We start from the raw sequence: 14,846 nt of genomic DNA on the forward strand, positions 1-14,846 counted from the left end.
TCCCATACATTCTCGTCTGTAAATGGAGTTTCATCTACCCCAACCCCATCTATAGTCTTGTCAACCTGCAATGGTCCTTCTCCTGGGTCTTCTTTAGTGAACACCAGTATTTGTTTATTATTTCTGATATTTCTTCTCTCTCTACACATTGCTCCTTGTCACCTTTCAATTTCACTATACCACTTTGTGCCTGCCTTCTTTCTCTGATATATCTGAAAAATGTTTGGTTCCCTCGCTTTACCTCTTTCACCATCCTTTCTTCCATTTGACCTTTTGCTTTCCTGATTTCTTTCTTTGTCACCCTCAGTCTCACCAGGTATTCTTCCCTGTGTTCCTCTTTTTGGGATCCTTTATATTTCTTGAACGCTGTTCTTTTTGCCTTTATTTTTTCAGCTACCTTTTTTGAAAACTAGATCAGTTTTTTTCCCTCTTACTTTTGTTTACTTTTCTAACATATAGATTTGTTGACTTTGTAATAGCTCCTTTTAATTTCGCCCACTGTTGTTCCACCTCACATTTTCTACCAGTCTTCTCGTTCTTCCTCCAGGAATATCCCCACTTTGACAAAGTCTGTATTTGGGCCTCTACTTCAGTCAGTTCCACCTGCTGATGGTGGGAAACTGCAGGGCTCCTCCCTGTAGGCTGTGCCAACTCCACCTCGGTTCAAGGGTCCACTTCCGCAACATTCCATCCATATTTTCATTTCAGGCTGGGTCACACTGTTTCTCCTAAGGCCCCACTGTACTCTTGACAGCATATGGCTGACCAGTGGCGCTATGATGCCCTTTGGGTCAAGATGCCTATGGCTAAGGCCATATTGGCTACAGGGGTGCTATGGCTCTTTTCTCATTGTGTTAATAAACAAGCGTGAGAGTCATGGGGGTTTGGAAAGATACAAGTTTCATAGCTAGAATGCACAGTGGTCCTGTTAGAGGAATATCACAATAATTCGAACATCTAATAATGAGGAGAACACATGTTTTCACATCCAAACAAAAATATAAAACTCATATAAACTATAGTACATATCCAACTTACCCAAACTTGGTTTCCAATGATCTTCTCCTGACAATCATGGATAAATACACAACTAGAACCACCAAAACTATTCCACAGATAAATCCAAAAATAATAAAGATAGAATCCGATTTTCCAGATGTAGGAGTTGAAGATGGTGCAAATACAACCAAACCTAATACAAAATAGTACAGCAAAGAGAAAAGAAAATCAGTAACATAACACTTAACTGCACAATAAAAAAATTATTTTTATTAGATGCATGTGACACTTGTATCCAAAGTTTCCACCTGATTTATATTAAACTGCAAACAGCCAGTGGAAAGGAAAGATGACCAGGCAGGAAGTGCTAATCAATATCCTAGGAAACAAAAGTGAATCTTTAGTCTAGTTTTGGCAATACTTAACAACAGAGATAGCAAATTAAGTGGCAGAAGCATGCTCCTGCAGTAAGAAGTAACATGACAGGTAGTGGTGGCTTAGAGATTGCACAAATGACAAAGGAAGTGAAAATAAGCATTTGAGGTAAAATCTCCACTGTAAAGAAAGTCAGTGCAGGTCACTGAAAACAGAAGTTAAATGAGGAAAATATCAGCTGTGCTGCTCAATGGAAAGGTTTAATGATTTCTGTGATACCAAGAGGAGAACAAACAAGATATTGCAGTCATCTGTAAAGGAAATTAATAGAATGTGGATTAGGCGACTATCAGATTCTATCATTAATTACAATAAGGCCCCATTTTGATTTGAAGTGGTTTATGTTGACCTGCTGGCAAAACAAGGAAACTGCAGCTACCGTATAGGGAGGGTAATTTTCAAACAGCCCACATAGGCTAAAAGTATGCAGGTACTTTTTATCCACAGACTTTAGCCAAAATTTTCAAAGTGGATTTATATGTATAAATCCACTTTTAAAATGTACAGATGTGTGCAGAAACCCTCTACGGCACACATGACAAAGCTATATCTGCTCAAGAGAGCAAAGTTGCTTAACTGTAAAAGGTGTCTTCCGAGGACAACAGGTCAGTCCTCACACATGGATGACATTATGAGATAGAACCCAATATGGAAGTTTTATTTTAAAGCTTCTAGAAACTTTGGACATGCCCAATTGGGCATGTGTAGCTTGACCCATGTCACTGTAACCCACACAGCCTCAGTCTATACAAAGCTAAACATTTCAAGAACCAAAAGGAAGCTTGAAGGGTTTTTGAAGACTGGCATCCAGCTGCTTTTGTATAACATCTGTTACAGGCATGGCTGGTAGGGCCGGTGCAAGGGGATTAGGCGCCTTAGGTGAGCCTTCTTACTTACGCCCCCCACACTGTTGCCCCGCCACCCCCCGGTCTTGGCCCCGATTCCTACTCATTCTCGATCACGCCCGCTGACTGTGTGGTTTTCTGGGTCGCGAGCAGGTTGGGCACTGCTTGCGGCCCGCTAAATCTCCACTCCTCTTTGCCCTCGCTTGCGGCCCCATATGGCTCGCACCCAGTGGTGCACCAAGGGTCTCCGGTGCCCGGGGGCCAATGCATTTGTGTGCCTCTCCAGCATCCCCCCGTAATCCTTCTTGTACTAATGCTTAAGGTCACAGAAAATCTGTGGTGTATCTAGACAGAAGAATTTTTTTTGGGGGGGGGGGGAGCCAAAATGACATTTCTTCATCACACCTACCTCTATAGCATGGATCCTGCTTTAAAACTGGTTATAAAAAAAAAGTGTTAATAAAAAAGTCCAAAGGGTCTTCTGCGTAATTTTAAAATGCTGGCCATTTTCAGACTTCTAGTATACTATAAAATTATTTTGATAGCCTCATTCAACTAATTCTATATGGCTATGAAAGTGAAGTCTGGAATATATAGGAAGGGACAGAATGTCAATATAAATCCTGCACCTACAGTTCTGTAACTCTGTGCATCCACTGAAATTCCCCCAAACAATAGAGCTTGGATGTTTCCCTTACAGCTCATCATATTAAAAGATATTTTAAAATTCTGGTGTCACCTCACAGTAACAGTAGCACAAACACCTTCCACTGCCAGACACATTGTGAACTAACACAAAACCCCGCAAAAAAGACACTCAAAATCTATACTGCAATCCCATCGTAACATAACAGTAATAACACCAAGGACTCAAACAACAATAACCCTACCTGTGAAAAAGCAAGGGTAAATATTACACTGGGTCCTAGAATACCAATACACCACCTACTGAGGAAACAAAACAAACCTGATTGCTATAGATCCCTATACAGACACTACATGCTAGCAGAATCTCTCATCATGGTCACAACACAGAGCAGAGACAGACCATCACCAAATACAGAATACAAAATAAAGGAGCACAAATTAGAAAAAACTGAAATGGAAACCCCAAGAAGCCAGACTCTGTGTATTAATAATGGAAAAACAGAACCACCATTCCTCATAAAACAATAAAATCAAGAAACATAAAGCATCAGTTATAATAGTAAAACCATACTAATAAAAGAATATTTTAAAACTACTGATAAATAGAATTTCTATTAATTAAAATCATATACAGTTTTTACAATTTCCCAAACACCAATAAAATATTTCAAAACAGCACATATATCAAATAACACCCAATAATTAAAACTAGTAAGGATTTTAAAAAGCCCCTCCTGTCCATGCATGGGAGCTCTTGATTTCCAGTCACCCTGATGTTGTCGAGGATTAGGAGGTTATCCTCTCTCTCTCACACATACTCACATGTCCATTCTCTCTCACACATACACTGTCACATACATACACATTCATGCTCTTATACCCACCATAACATCTCGCTCTCACAGACACTGACACACTCTCAGGGTGTAAGACACTCTCTCCCCAACAACCCCCCCCCCCCCCCCACACACACACACACTCTTACTCCCCTGGATTTTCTCATACACACTCATGCTCTCACTCTCACTGGCTCCCTCACATACACACAAACACACACACATAGGCAAGCTCCCAGTCATTCTCACACTGACCCCCAGGCAGGCTCCCATTCATTTTCACACCACACCCTCCCCATCCCCCAGGAATGCACACATTCATTCTCACACACACAGACCCCCAGGCAGGCACCAATTCATTCACACACACACACATGCAGCACACACAGGCAGGCACCTACTCTCACACATACAAACCCCAGGAAGACACCCATTCATTCTCATACACACATACACCCCCAGGCAGACTCCCATTCATACACATGCACACACTAAAGGCAGCCCCCCTCTCTTTCTTTTGCCAGCAACCTCAGAGCCTCTCTCATTCCTCTGCTGCCACTGTCACTGCTGCCGCGTGGCTATTGGGGAGGTGCTGATTGCTGCTACTGGCACTGAAGCCCATTCTGCTGCCTCCTCTCTGCAGGCCCTGTGGGCTTCCACTTCCTCCATGCTGATCTCGTACATTGTGAGATCCGCATAGAGAAAGTGCTACTCTTGTACATTCCCAAAGATTACATGTGCCAATTAGTAAAAAGTAATTTAATTTTTTTTACTTTGCTGTCTGATCTTAGTTTTCTAATGGGTTGGTCACAGGATTTTTTTTTCCACCTTTCCTTTCTTATTTTTTTTTTTGCCAATTCCTTTTATATTGTCTTTTTTTCTATTTCTTTTCTCTCCATCTGTTTTCTTCCCTCAAACACACATTCAGGTTCTCATTCTCACATGATTTTTCTCTCTCTCTCTCTCTCTCACACACACACACACACACACACCCACACCCAGGCTCTCTCTCAGTCCCACATGCTGTCTTGCTCAAGCACAGGCTCTCACTGTAACATGCTCTCTCTCATATAATCATTCATACACACAGTCTCTCACTCCCACACGCTGTCTTGCTCAAGCACAGGCTCACTGTCACATGCTGTCTCTCTCACACACACACAGGCTCTCACATGTTGTCTCTGCAAACATTCAGGTCTTCACTCTCACACACAATCTCTCAACTCATCTCATGCACGCACACACTCTACAGATCCTCAGCCTCTCTCTCACCTCTGGGCCTCTTCACGGGTCGGCACAGGATGGGCTCTGCAGCAGCCCTGGTCTTCTCGGGCCGCCCGCGATGTGGGATTCGCGACGGCCCATAAGCGCTGCTCCTCTTCTGTATGTGGCTGATGCTCCTCCTCCTTCCGGTACGCTGCTAATGCTCCTCTTCCGGCAAGTGGCTGATGCTCCTCCTCCTTCCTGCCCGCACGGCTCCGGCAACATTTTTCTTCCGGGTCCGCAGGGGCAGGAAGGAGGAGGAGTATTTGCAGGTTTAGATGCGACCTTTTTCTTCGGGCCGTGGTGACGTGAGGTCCACCACGGCCCTGCCGATCTTCGGCGGCCGTATGAGCCTTCTTGTCGGCCACCAGCGGCTCGGCGCCCCCTAATGCTAGGCGCCCTAGGCGATCACCTAGTTCGCCTAGTGCTTCCACCGGCCCTGATGGCTGGTGTTTCCATTAGGCAAACTAGCTGGTTGCTTACAGCACCAACATTTTGGGGCGGCAAAATCCAGCCCAGAGGGGTGCTATACCAGAGCCAATAATACCAAAGAAGGAAGCACTGTGCTGGATTCATTACTGCCAGCAGGAGGGAGAGCTGGAGCTGGCATCAATAGTTTAAGTTGGGGAAGGAGATACATAACTGAAAGTTTGTCTATGGCAACAAATACTTTTGCACAGTTATAGTATGTGTGATGAAACATCGGTTTAACACAGGCAAAAATAGCCTGAAGAAAATGGGCATTTAGTTTTGTCCAGATAACAGAGGGAGCTCCAAAGAGTGTTTTAGGGGAAAGGCTGCCTTAAGGTAGAAGGAAAAAATGAATACGAGTTGACTAGGGAATTGTAGAGCCAGGAGTAAGAGGAAACATTGTTGCGCCGGAGGTGGACCCTTGAGCCGAGGTAGGGTTGATGCTACCCATAGGAGGGATCTTACAGGTTCCCACCATCGGTAGGCAGAGAGGGCTGAGGAACGGAGGCTGGCTGGCGCTTCACCAATACCAGCCCTCGTTCCCTGCGAATTGAGCCTTTGGGTAACGTGCCTGGCTGGACTTAGTGTGGCCTCCGTCAGTGGTCTTTGATGGGAGGATCGAGGTCAGCCCTGAGGCAGCAACAGGTGTAGGTATCAGTCTGTACTGGACAAGATGGAGTCCTGGAGACCCGGGCGCCAAATAGGAACACAGTCAGACAAGGGGCGCCCGAGCAAGAGCAGGCCGAAGCCTGAATAAGCCACATCCAGGACAAAGACTGAAGAAGCGTCGTTGAGCAAGCTGGATTCAAGGCTGGCGGCAATTTATTTATTTAGTTTTATATACTGACCTTCAAACTGGGATATCACATCAGTTTACAAAAAATAATGGCAGCTGGTTATAATGGTTTCACAGTATTACAGTGGTTTCACAGTGTTTCTCGGCATAAAACTTAAGAATGATAAATTAAACATATTTCTCATAATAGACTTAACAATAATTTTCATAACAGAACTTAATAACAGGAAATAAATAACATCGAGAGTAGAAATGGAGTCATTTACCTTAATTAACATTTTCATCTAGAGAAAAACATGAGGGATATAATAGTAACTTAATGGGTATAGCCAGTTCTAGTTGCTTTCAGATGAGGTTTGGATGGGTGTCAAGCGCCATGTTGTTGATGCAAAAGCTTTCTGAAAAAGCCATGTCTTCAGATATTTTTTGAATGTTTGAGTCATAGGTTCCATTCTTAGTTCTGCTGGAAGGTTGTTCCATAGGGCTGGACCTGCCAATGACCTGCCAATGATATTGCGCGTTCCCTGACTGTATTTAGGTGCGTTAGTTTTGGAATTTAGAAGTAGTGGCAAGCAAGAGAATCAATGGAGTGGTCAGGCAATGCAGAGGTCCGGGGTTGGCGAGAGGCAATGGAGTAGCCAGGCGATGCAGAGGTCTGGGGCTGGAGAGAGGCAACGGGGTAGTCAGGCAATGCAGAGGTCCGGGGTTGGAGAGAGGCAACAGAGTAGTCAGGCAATGCAGAGGTCAAACCAGGTCAGCAATCCGATAGGAAGATGAAGGGACAGGAACACAGGAACGAAGAAGCAGGAATGAAGACACTCAGGATCAGGAACCAGGAACAGACGAAGCAATGAGTACTCGACTAGCGAGGGGACCTGTTGCAACGGCAATCTGAGGAAGCGGGCCCGGGGTATACCGGAGCACTGCTGACGTCATCATCCGGGGCCTGCAGCTAAGTTCCCACCGCGGGCCCTACTTAAGGTTTAGTTGGGCACGGCGCTGGTTGGAACGGCGCCTCTCCACGCGCCATGCGGAGAGGCCCGAAGTGGAGCACCAGGAGCTGTAGCAGAGCCGGAGACACCAGGGACGGCCCAAGGATGGAGCCAGCAGCCCGCAGCCGCCAGAGACGAGGGACCAGGCACTAGATTAACTTGAGAGGTGAGGGGGCCGAGCCGCGGGTCTGCTGCGGCTGGCACACGTAACAAACATAGGCTACTGGGAAATGTAGTTTGGAGATCTTTTGCAGAGAACATATTAGGATGAAGGAAACAGCCATTGAACGGTATGCTACAAACATGTCCCCACTATATTCAGACCTGCCTGCTAACCAATTAGAAAAAGTGCGCTTAATAATGGCATTTCCAGGTTTGTTGGTGTCAAATGAAACAAAAATGTTGGGTTGACTTTCTAAAGGCCTCATTCTACTCCAGATAGAAGGCTAAGGCTCTCTTGCAATCCAAACTGTGCAATGCTTGTTCAATATTGTGGACATTAGCCTTGGAAAAAATGTTGGAAGGATGATTAACTGGTTAACCAGGGCTTAGAGTTCTTTGACCCTGTGTGCTGAAATGACAACCACTAAAAATACGAACTTCCAGGTCAGATGCTTCAGCTTTCAAGAGTCCAGTGGCTCCAGGGAGTTTTTATCACCTGGGCCAATATCACATTAAGGTCCCATAACAGAATAGGAGGCTTGATGGGAGGCTTCAGTAGAAACAAAAGATCAACATTCAAAAAGTACAAAGGAACTCAAAAAGGGAGATTATCTGGTGAACTGAAGAAGACAAGGAAAGAAATCAAGATAGCAAAAGCTAAAGGATCACTAAAGAGGTAAAGTGAGGTGACAAAGCATTTTTCAGATATATTAGAGAAAGGCCAAGATGGCATTATAAAATTGAAAGGAAACAAAGAGCAAAGTGTGGAGAATATATGAAGAAATAGCAGAAATATTAAACAAATATTTCAGTTCAGTGTTCATTAAAGACAATCTCAGAGAGGAGTGTTGCTGGCAGAGTACAGATGGGAGTGGGGTAGATACAACCCCATTTACAAGAGAGAGTTTTTTTATTTATTTATTTTATTTATTTACAAGTATTTAGATACCGTCCTTCCAGCAAAGATCAGAGTGGTTTACAAACTAAAAACATACATAGTAAGTATATCTAATCAACATTATAGTTATTACATACATACAAATACAGGCAATTCTCTGGTTCATTATTTAATCTCGAATGTTGTCGTGAAGAGTCATGTTTTTAACACTTTCTTAAAAGTCCTGAAATCAGTTAATGTTCTTAGAGATTTTGGCATGGTGTTCCAGGGCTCAGGCCCAGCTATTGAAATTGCTCTTTCATTTACTTCGCTGAGGTGAGTGCAATGTATTGACAGAACATTTAGTAGACTTTTGTTTGCTAATGTTAACACTCTTAGGGGAATGTAGAAGTGTAGAGCCAGACTGTATCTTCATTGATAATGATCTTATGAATTAATGTTAAAACTTTGTTGTTGCACTTGGTGGTCCATGGAGGAGACCCGTGAACCATCACAATTACCCTTGGGTCAGGTCTCCGTTCCCATTTCCCGATGTTACCAGGTCACTCCTCTCTGCGACATAGCAGGAAGCCATGCTGCCGACTATCGAGACAGAATGCTGCTGACACCACCTGCACCTGCGCCTCCTAGGGCACATGCGCACCCAACCTCCCCAGCTTTAAAAGGCCCACAATGGGAAAGTCTTGGAGGTGCGCCTGAGGACATCACTCGTCAAGGACTATAAAAGGCCTTAGCAGACATTCCTCCAGTGCCTCGGCAACAGGTCTCTCATAGTCTCTGTAGTGTGAGTGGCCTCAGCGCCCTCCCAGCATTCCCGATTTCCTATCTTTAGTTCCTGGTCTTCTCCATGTCTTCAGTTCTTGTGGTCTTTGTGTCATCCATCTGTCACCAAGGTCAGTCTTCTTCTGCCTTCAGGGTGCCTTGCCTTCTGTGTTGTTCCTTGTCCTCCTGCCCAGCCCATCCATCCCATTTTTTCCCTTGGACAAATCCCCAGCTTCAACCTTGGCTTGTTTCCTGGACTTCTCTTGACAGACCACTGCCTAACCACCAGACTCTTCTTGTTTGTTGCCTGCTATTGACTACGGCCTGACCACTAGACTCTTCTTGCTTGCCACCTGCCACCGACCACTCAACTTCTCTGCTTGCTGCCTGCCCTGATTCTAGACTGTCTCCAACTGCTCCTGTTCACATCAATCACATCCACGAATCTTCTACTCCTCGGCAGAGGACCCCACCTAAGATCTGCCTGCCCTGGCAGCCGAGGGCTCAACCTAAGGGGAACATGGGCTGGTATAGGTGAAGCTCCAGTTGGGCCTTTACCTCATCCACCTCTGCCAGCTAATGGTGGGGACCTGTAGGGCTCCAACCTGCAGATTGAAACAACTCCACCTTGGTCCAAGGGTCCACACCATCAGCATTTGTACTGTATGTGGAATTGGACTGGAAGCTAGTGTAATGAAAACAGTTCTTGTATTATATGGTTACATTTTTTTGTGCCCATCAGAATACAGGCAGCCGCATTCTGGAGCATTTGTAAGGCTCTCAATGTACTTTCTGACAGTCCCAGGAATAATGAATTGCAATAGTCAATATTTGCAAACATAAGTGGTTGTAAGATTGTCCTGAAGTCATCATATTCTAATAGCGGTTTTAAGTGCCTCAATATGCAAAGTTTGTTATATCTGGACTTGATATTGACAACTGTTTAGGTGGAACTAGCAAAACTGAAAGTGGGCAAGGCCATGGAGCTGGATGAGCTATATCCTAGGATACTAAAGGAGCTCAGAGAAGTTCTAGGAAGTCTACTGAAGTACCTGTTCAATAGATCCTAGGAGACTAGAGTGGTACCACAAGATTGGAGAAGGGTGGTTGTGATCCCACTTCACAAAAGTGGAAGCAGGGAGGAGGTTGAAAACTGGCTGTTTAGCCTTACCTCAGTAGTAGAAAAATTAATGGAGATTCTGCTAAAGGAAAGGAAAATGAACTGTCTACAAGCCATAGGTTTGCAGGATCTGAAGTAGCATGGTTTTACCAGAGGAAGGTCCTGTCAAATGAATCTGATTGTTTTTCTTTTTTATTGAATGACTAGTGGTACCCGGCCACGCGTTGCAGTGGCAGAGTCAGGTTCTTTACCCTCCCTCCCCTTGCTCATTTACCTCAGTCACTCATCTTCCTCCCTCTTGGTCACTCACCCCCCTTCCTCCCCTGTCCCCACTCCAACTCTCTCCCCTCACACTCACCTCTCCCCTCATTCTCCCTCCCCTGACACTCACTTCCCCCCTCATTCTCCCTCCCCTCACTGTCAGCTCCCCCCGCCTACTGCCTACCCTTCAGATCAGAAAACCTTTGTCTTTCTATTTCTGTGGGAACCCCCCAAAAAACCCCCAATCCCAACCCTTTAAATCAAATAATAACCCCCCACCCTCTTGCCCCCTCCCAAGACTTGGGAAATTAAAATTGTTGGTGCTACATGTGGTCTGTCCTTGGGCGTCTGTGCGCATTATGTAGCCAAATAGGGGAGTGCCTAACAAAATGTGCACTTCCAAATTTGTTTTGTGGTCTGGGGAGGGCTATTTTGGTGCGTTCCCGAGATCGTGCAAGTTTAGTGTATGAATTTGTGTATGAACCTCACCCTTCCCCCAAAATACAACCCTATGAGAAAAGTTCTCTTAAACTAACCACCCCACACTCTCCTGCCCCCTCCCCCAGCCCTGCGAAAAACAGTAGCCCCCCCCTGCCCCCCCAGAGTTGCTGAATGAATCAAACCTGCCCCCTCCTCGTGACCCCACCCCAAGATGTTCGCAATAAATTCATTACCACCCCCCCACCCTCCAGACCCCCCGAGACCTGATAAAAATGTCAGTCGGTGGAGTGGGCGTTCAGGAGCGGTCCGGGAGCGATGTATTGGCATTGGTCCGTCGGCTGCGAGCACTGAAACGGGTTCCGACGGCCCTTTGCCCTTACTATGTCAGTGGGGTGGAGCGATGGCAGCGGTAGGTCCTCTGACATAGTAAGGGCAAAGGTCCACCGGCTGCCAGTCCTAAAAATGGTGCCGAGGGGCCCTCGCCCTTACTATGTCACATGGGCTACTGCCGCCATTGGTGTCCCCGAGTGGCATAGTAAGGGAAAGGGCCGTCGGCGCCATGTTGATTGCTGGCAGCTGACGGCCGTAGTGCAGAAGATGTGTCCCGGACGGTCCTGGCCCCCCGCTGGAGCCTCCCGGACTTCTGTCAGGTTTTGTGTGTGTTGTGAGGGCCTGGGAAGTAAATAAATTTGGCATGTGTGTGGGGGTGTGAGGAGGGTGGTGGGTGTATTTTATCTGTAAAGGAAATAGTTACCTTCCGGCGAAAAAAGTGAGTGAATGTGTTAAAATGGAAGTGAAACGTGGACCTGGACTGGTGAAATGATTAGTGTAGCGTGTGTTAGTGTAAGGTGTAACAGATGGCGCTTACGTCCAGCAGATGTCGCTGTTTTCTCGAAAAAAAATTTAAACCCATTTTACCTGTCACAGGTGTGACATATCTGTAATGTAAGTACAGAAGAACCTTCCTGTATGCAAAATGAAGGTTGTGTCCAAATTTGAAAGCAATCGGTTCAGTGGTTTCTGAGATTAGCGATTTTGTCCAAACTATTTAACATTTTTATTTATATAGATTAGAGAATTGGATCAAGGAAGAGCACTTGATGTGGTTTACTTGGATTTTAGCAAGGTTTTTGATATGGTTCCTCATAGAAGGCTAATGAATAAAATGAGAAGCTTGGGAGTGGGTCCAAATGTGGTGAAATGGATTGGAAACTGGCTGACTGACAGACATCAGTGAACAGTGATAAGTGGAACCTGCTCTGAAGAGAAAAGAATATTAAGTGGAGTTTCTCAAGTATCGATTCTGGGACCAGGTCTGTTCAATATCTTTGTGAACTCAACGAGTGGTTGAATTGGCAGCTGAGATTCAATGCGAAGAAATGCAGGGTCGTGTATTTAGGATAAGGCAATCCAAAGGAGCTGTATGCAATGGGTGGCATAAGACTGTGTCTGATAATCTGAAGGTAGCAAAGCGATGCGGCAATGCGGTGGCTAAGGCTAGAGGGATACTTGGATACATAGAGAGAAGCATAATCAGCAGGAAAAAGGAGATGAAAATGCTCCTGTAGAGTTTATTGATGAGGCCTTACCTAGAGTACTTTGTTCAGTTCTGGAGATTGTATCTCAAAAAGGATAAAGAGAAGATCGAAGCAGTCTAGAGAAAGGCAAGGAAAATGGCATGGAGTCTGCACCGAAAGACATGATAGGAGACTGAAGGACTTAAATACATACACCTTGGAGGATATGATACAGACATTCTAATATCTACATGGAATTAATAACGCACATAAATCAAACCTTTTCCGATGGAAATAAAGTTGTAAAACTAGGGATTATGATATGAAACTTCCAGGGGGAAGAATCAAGAACAATGTCAGGAGATATTTCTTCATGGAAAGGGTCATGGATTCATGGACTGACCTCCTGAAAGAGGTGGTGAAGACAAGAATGTTATGGGATTCAAAAGAGAGTAGGACAAACAAAGAGGATCCCTAGAGGCTAAAGAATGGAAATTAAGAAATGGGGTAATCTCAGTTACACCTAAAGTTAACACTTCTGCATGGGAGTATCTGCATGGAGCAGCAGTTACTATCCTTATCAGAAGGCATGGGGATAACCTGCAAGGAGCTGTAGTTATTGCCTTAAGTAACTTGCTGGGCAGACTAGATGTACCATTCTTGTCTTTATTTGCCATCATTAACTATGTTATTATGTTATAAAGCCCCGCATGAAACAGGCAACTAAAGGCTGTATGGAGATGGATTTACCTTCTATATGGGTACAATAAGTGGCAATTGCATTAAGATGAACCATAACCGTGTTGGTCCTCAAACCAGATACTCAGAGAGATGTAGAAGGTAGTCAAGCATGTTTTATGTGGACCTTTCACATGGCAAATCTCCTCCACTTTAAACCAAGGAATTTCCTCATAGAATCTTCCCTGGAAGCCAGAAGAATATGAGACAAATCTTCAGACAGATTCAGAAGTTGTTAGGCTACCCTTAAACATCTAGGCTGCAAAGGTCAAGGACCTGATGTTGGAGTGATGCAACAGTCCCTGATCTTAAGTGGTGAGAGTTGGAGAATTCTGTAATCTGACTAGATTCCTTATGAATTTCTCCCACAGAAGTAGAAACGAAATCTATCTCAGCTAATAAAGAATTGTGATGATTATAATGCCCTGGTCTCTTCTGAGCTTCAGCAAAATTTTTGCACCAGAGGATTTGGAGGATATGCATATAGAAGGCCTTGCTCCCAATCTAGGGTGAAGGCATCTGAAGCTAATTTGCTATGTGTCCCTCTCCTGCAGCAGAAGTTCAGGACTCTTCTGTTCAGAGGAGATGCAACTAGATCTACCACGAGTGTGCACGACTCACGGAATATTTGGTTTGCTACTCCCCTGACCAGGGATCATTCATGGGGCTCTAGGAATTAACTCAGTATACCCAGGAGGACATTTTCCTCACCTGCTAGATACCTGTTTCTGAGAACTGGGAAATTGCCCAGTGTTACATCTGGACAGTTTACTGACACAGGAGGTACGATACCATTCCTCCTTGCTTGGTGACTGTTATGCTGGTGGATTCTTGGACCAAGGGGGAGTTGGCGCTGCCTGTGGGGAGGAGCCCCATAGGCCCTCACCATCGGTAGGCGAGGCAGATGAGGAGCAGAGACCCCGCTGGAGCTTCACGACTACCAGCCCACGTTCCTCTTAGGTTGAGCTCTTGGGTGCTGGGGCCAGCTGGACTTACTTGGGGTCTCTGCAGCGATGAAAGTCCAGAAGAGGGACAAGAAGCAGTAGCGCAGGCCAAGTCTAAAACAGGCAGAATAGCTCATAGTCGATATCCAGGCAAGGGTTCTGGCAGGTGGCATAGCTCGTAGTCAGTATCCAGGCTAGAGTCATGGCAGGCGGCATAGCTCATAGTCAAAGTCTGATCCAAAGTCAAAGCCAAGGTCAACTTAGGGGCACGGAAAGAACTCAGGAACAGGCAATGCAAGTCTTGAAGAGCGAGGACCTACTGCCAAGGTAAAGCGTGGAAGCAGGGTCCAGCCTTATATAGTCCTTGAATAATGATGTCATCCAGGAGGGCTGTGGGCATTTTTCAACCGCGGGCCGTTTAAATGAAGAAAAGAGGTGTGTGCACGTGCCTAGGAGGACGCCAGATGCAGGAGGGAGTCGGCAGTGTCAGCGGCATTTCAGCCATGCAGGAGGGGAGACAGCGGTGTCAGGCTGGAGGCTCAGGGCCGCAGAGTCAATGGCGTCGGGCTGGCTGCTCAGAGCCAGAAGGAGAGCGGCAGTGGTGGCGGTGACTCCCTGCTGCTATCAGGAGGCCCGGGGCTGGCCTGAATGCAATAGTGCAGTGTCGGGTGAGTGAGGCCGGCCGTGGGAACCCACAGCTGGCGAGCATAACAATACC

General features: G+C 45.6%; 1 protein-coding gene across 1 annotated transcript in view; it reads right to left on the reverse strand.

Moving 5' to 3' along the window:
* The window catches only part of MERTK (MER proto-oncogene, tyrosine kinase), a 609,785-nt gene that overhangs the window by 238,044 nt on the left and 356,895 nt on the right, over positions 1-14,846 (reverse strand). Inside the window, exon 10 of the mRNA XM_029594310.1 lies at positions 1,039-1,192. Within this exon, the coding sequence (XP_029450170.1) occupies positions 1,039-1,192 (154 nt within the window). The remainder of the gene's footprint in view (positions 1-1,038; positions 1,193-14,846) is intronic.

The sequence above is a fragment of the Rhinatrema bivittatum genome, chromosome 3, assembly GCF_901001135.1.
Source record: "Rhinatrema bivittatum chromosome 3, aRhiBiv1.1, whole genome shotgun sequence".
Classification (NCBI taxonomy): Eukaryota; Metazoa; Chordata; class Amphibia; order Gymnophiona; family Rhinatrematidae; genus Rhinatrema; species Rhinatrema bivittatum.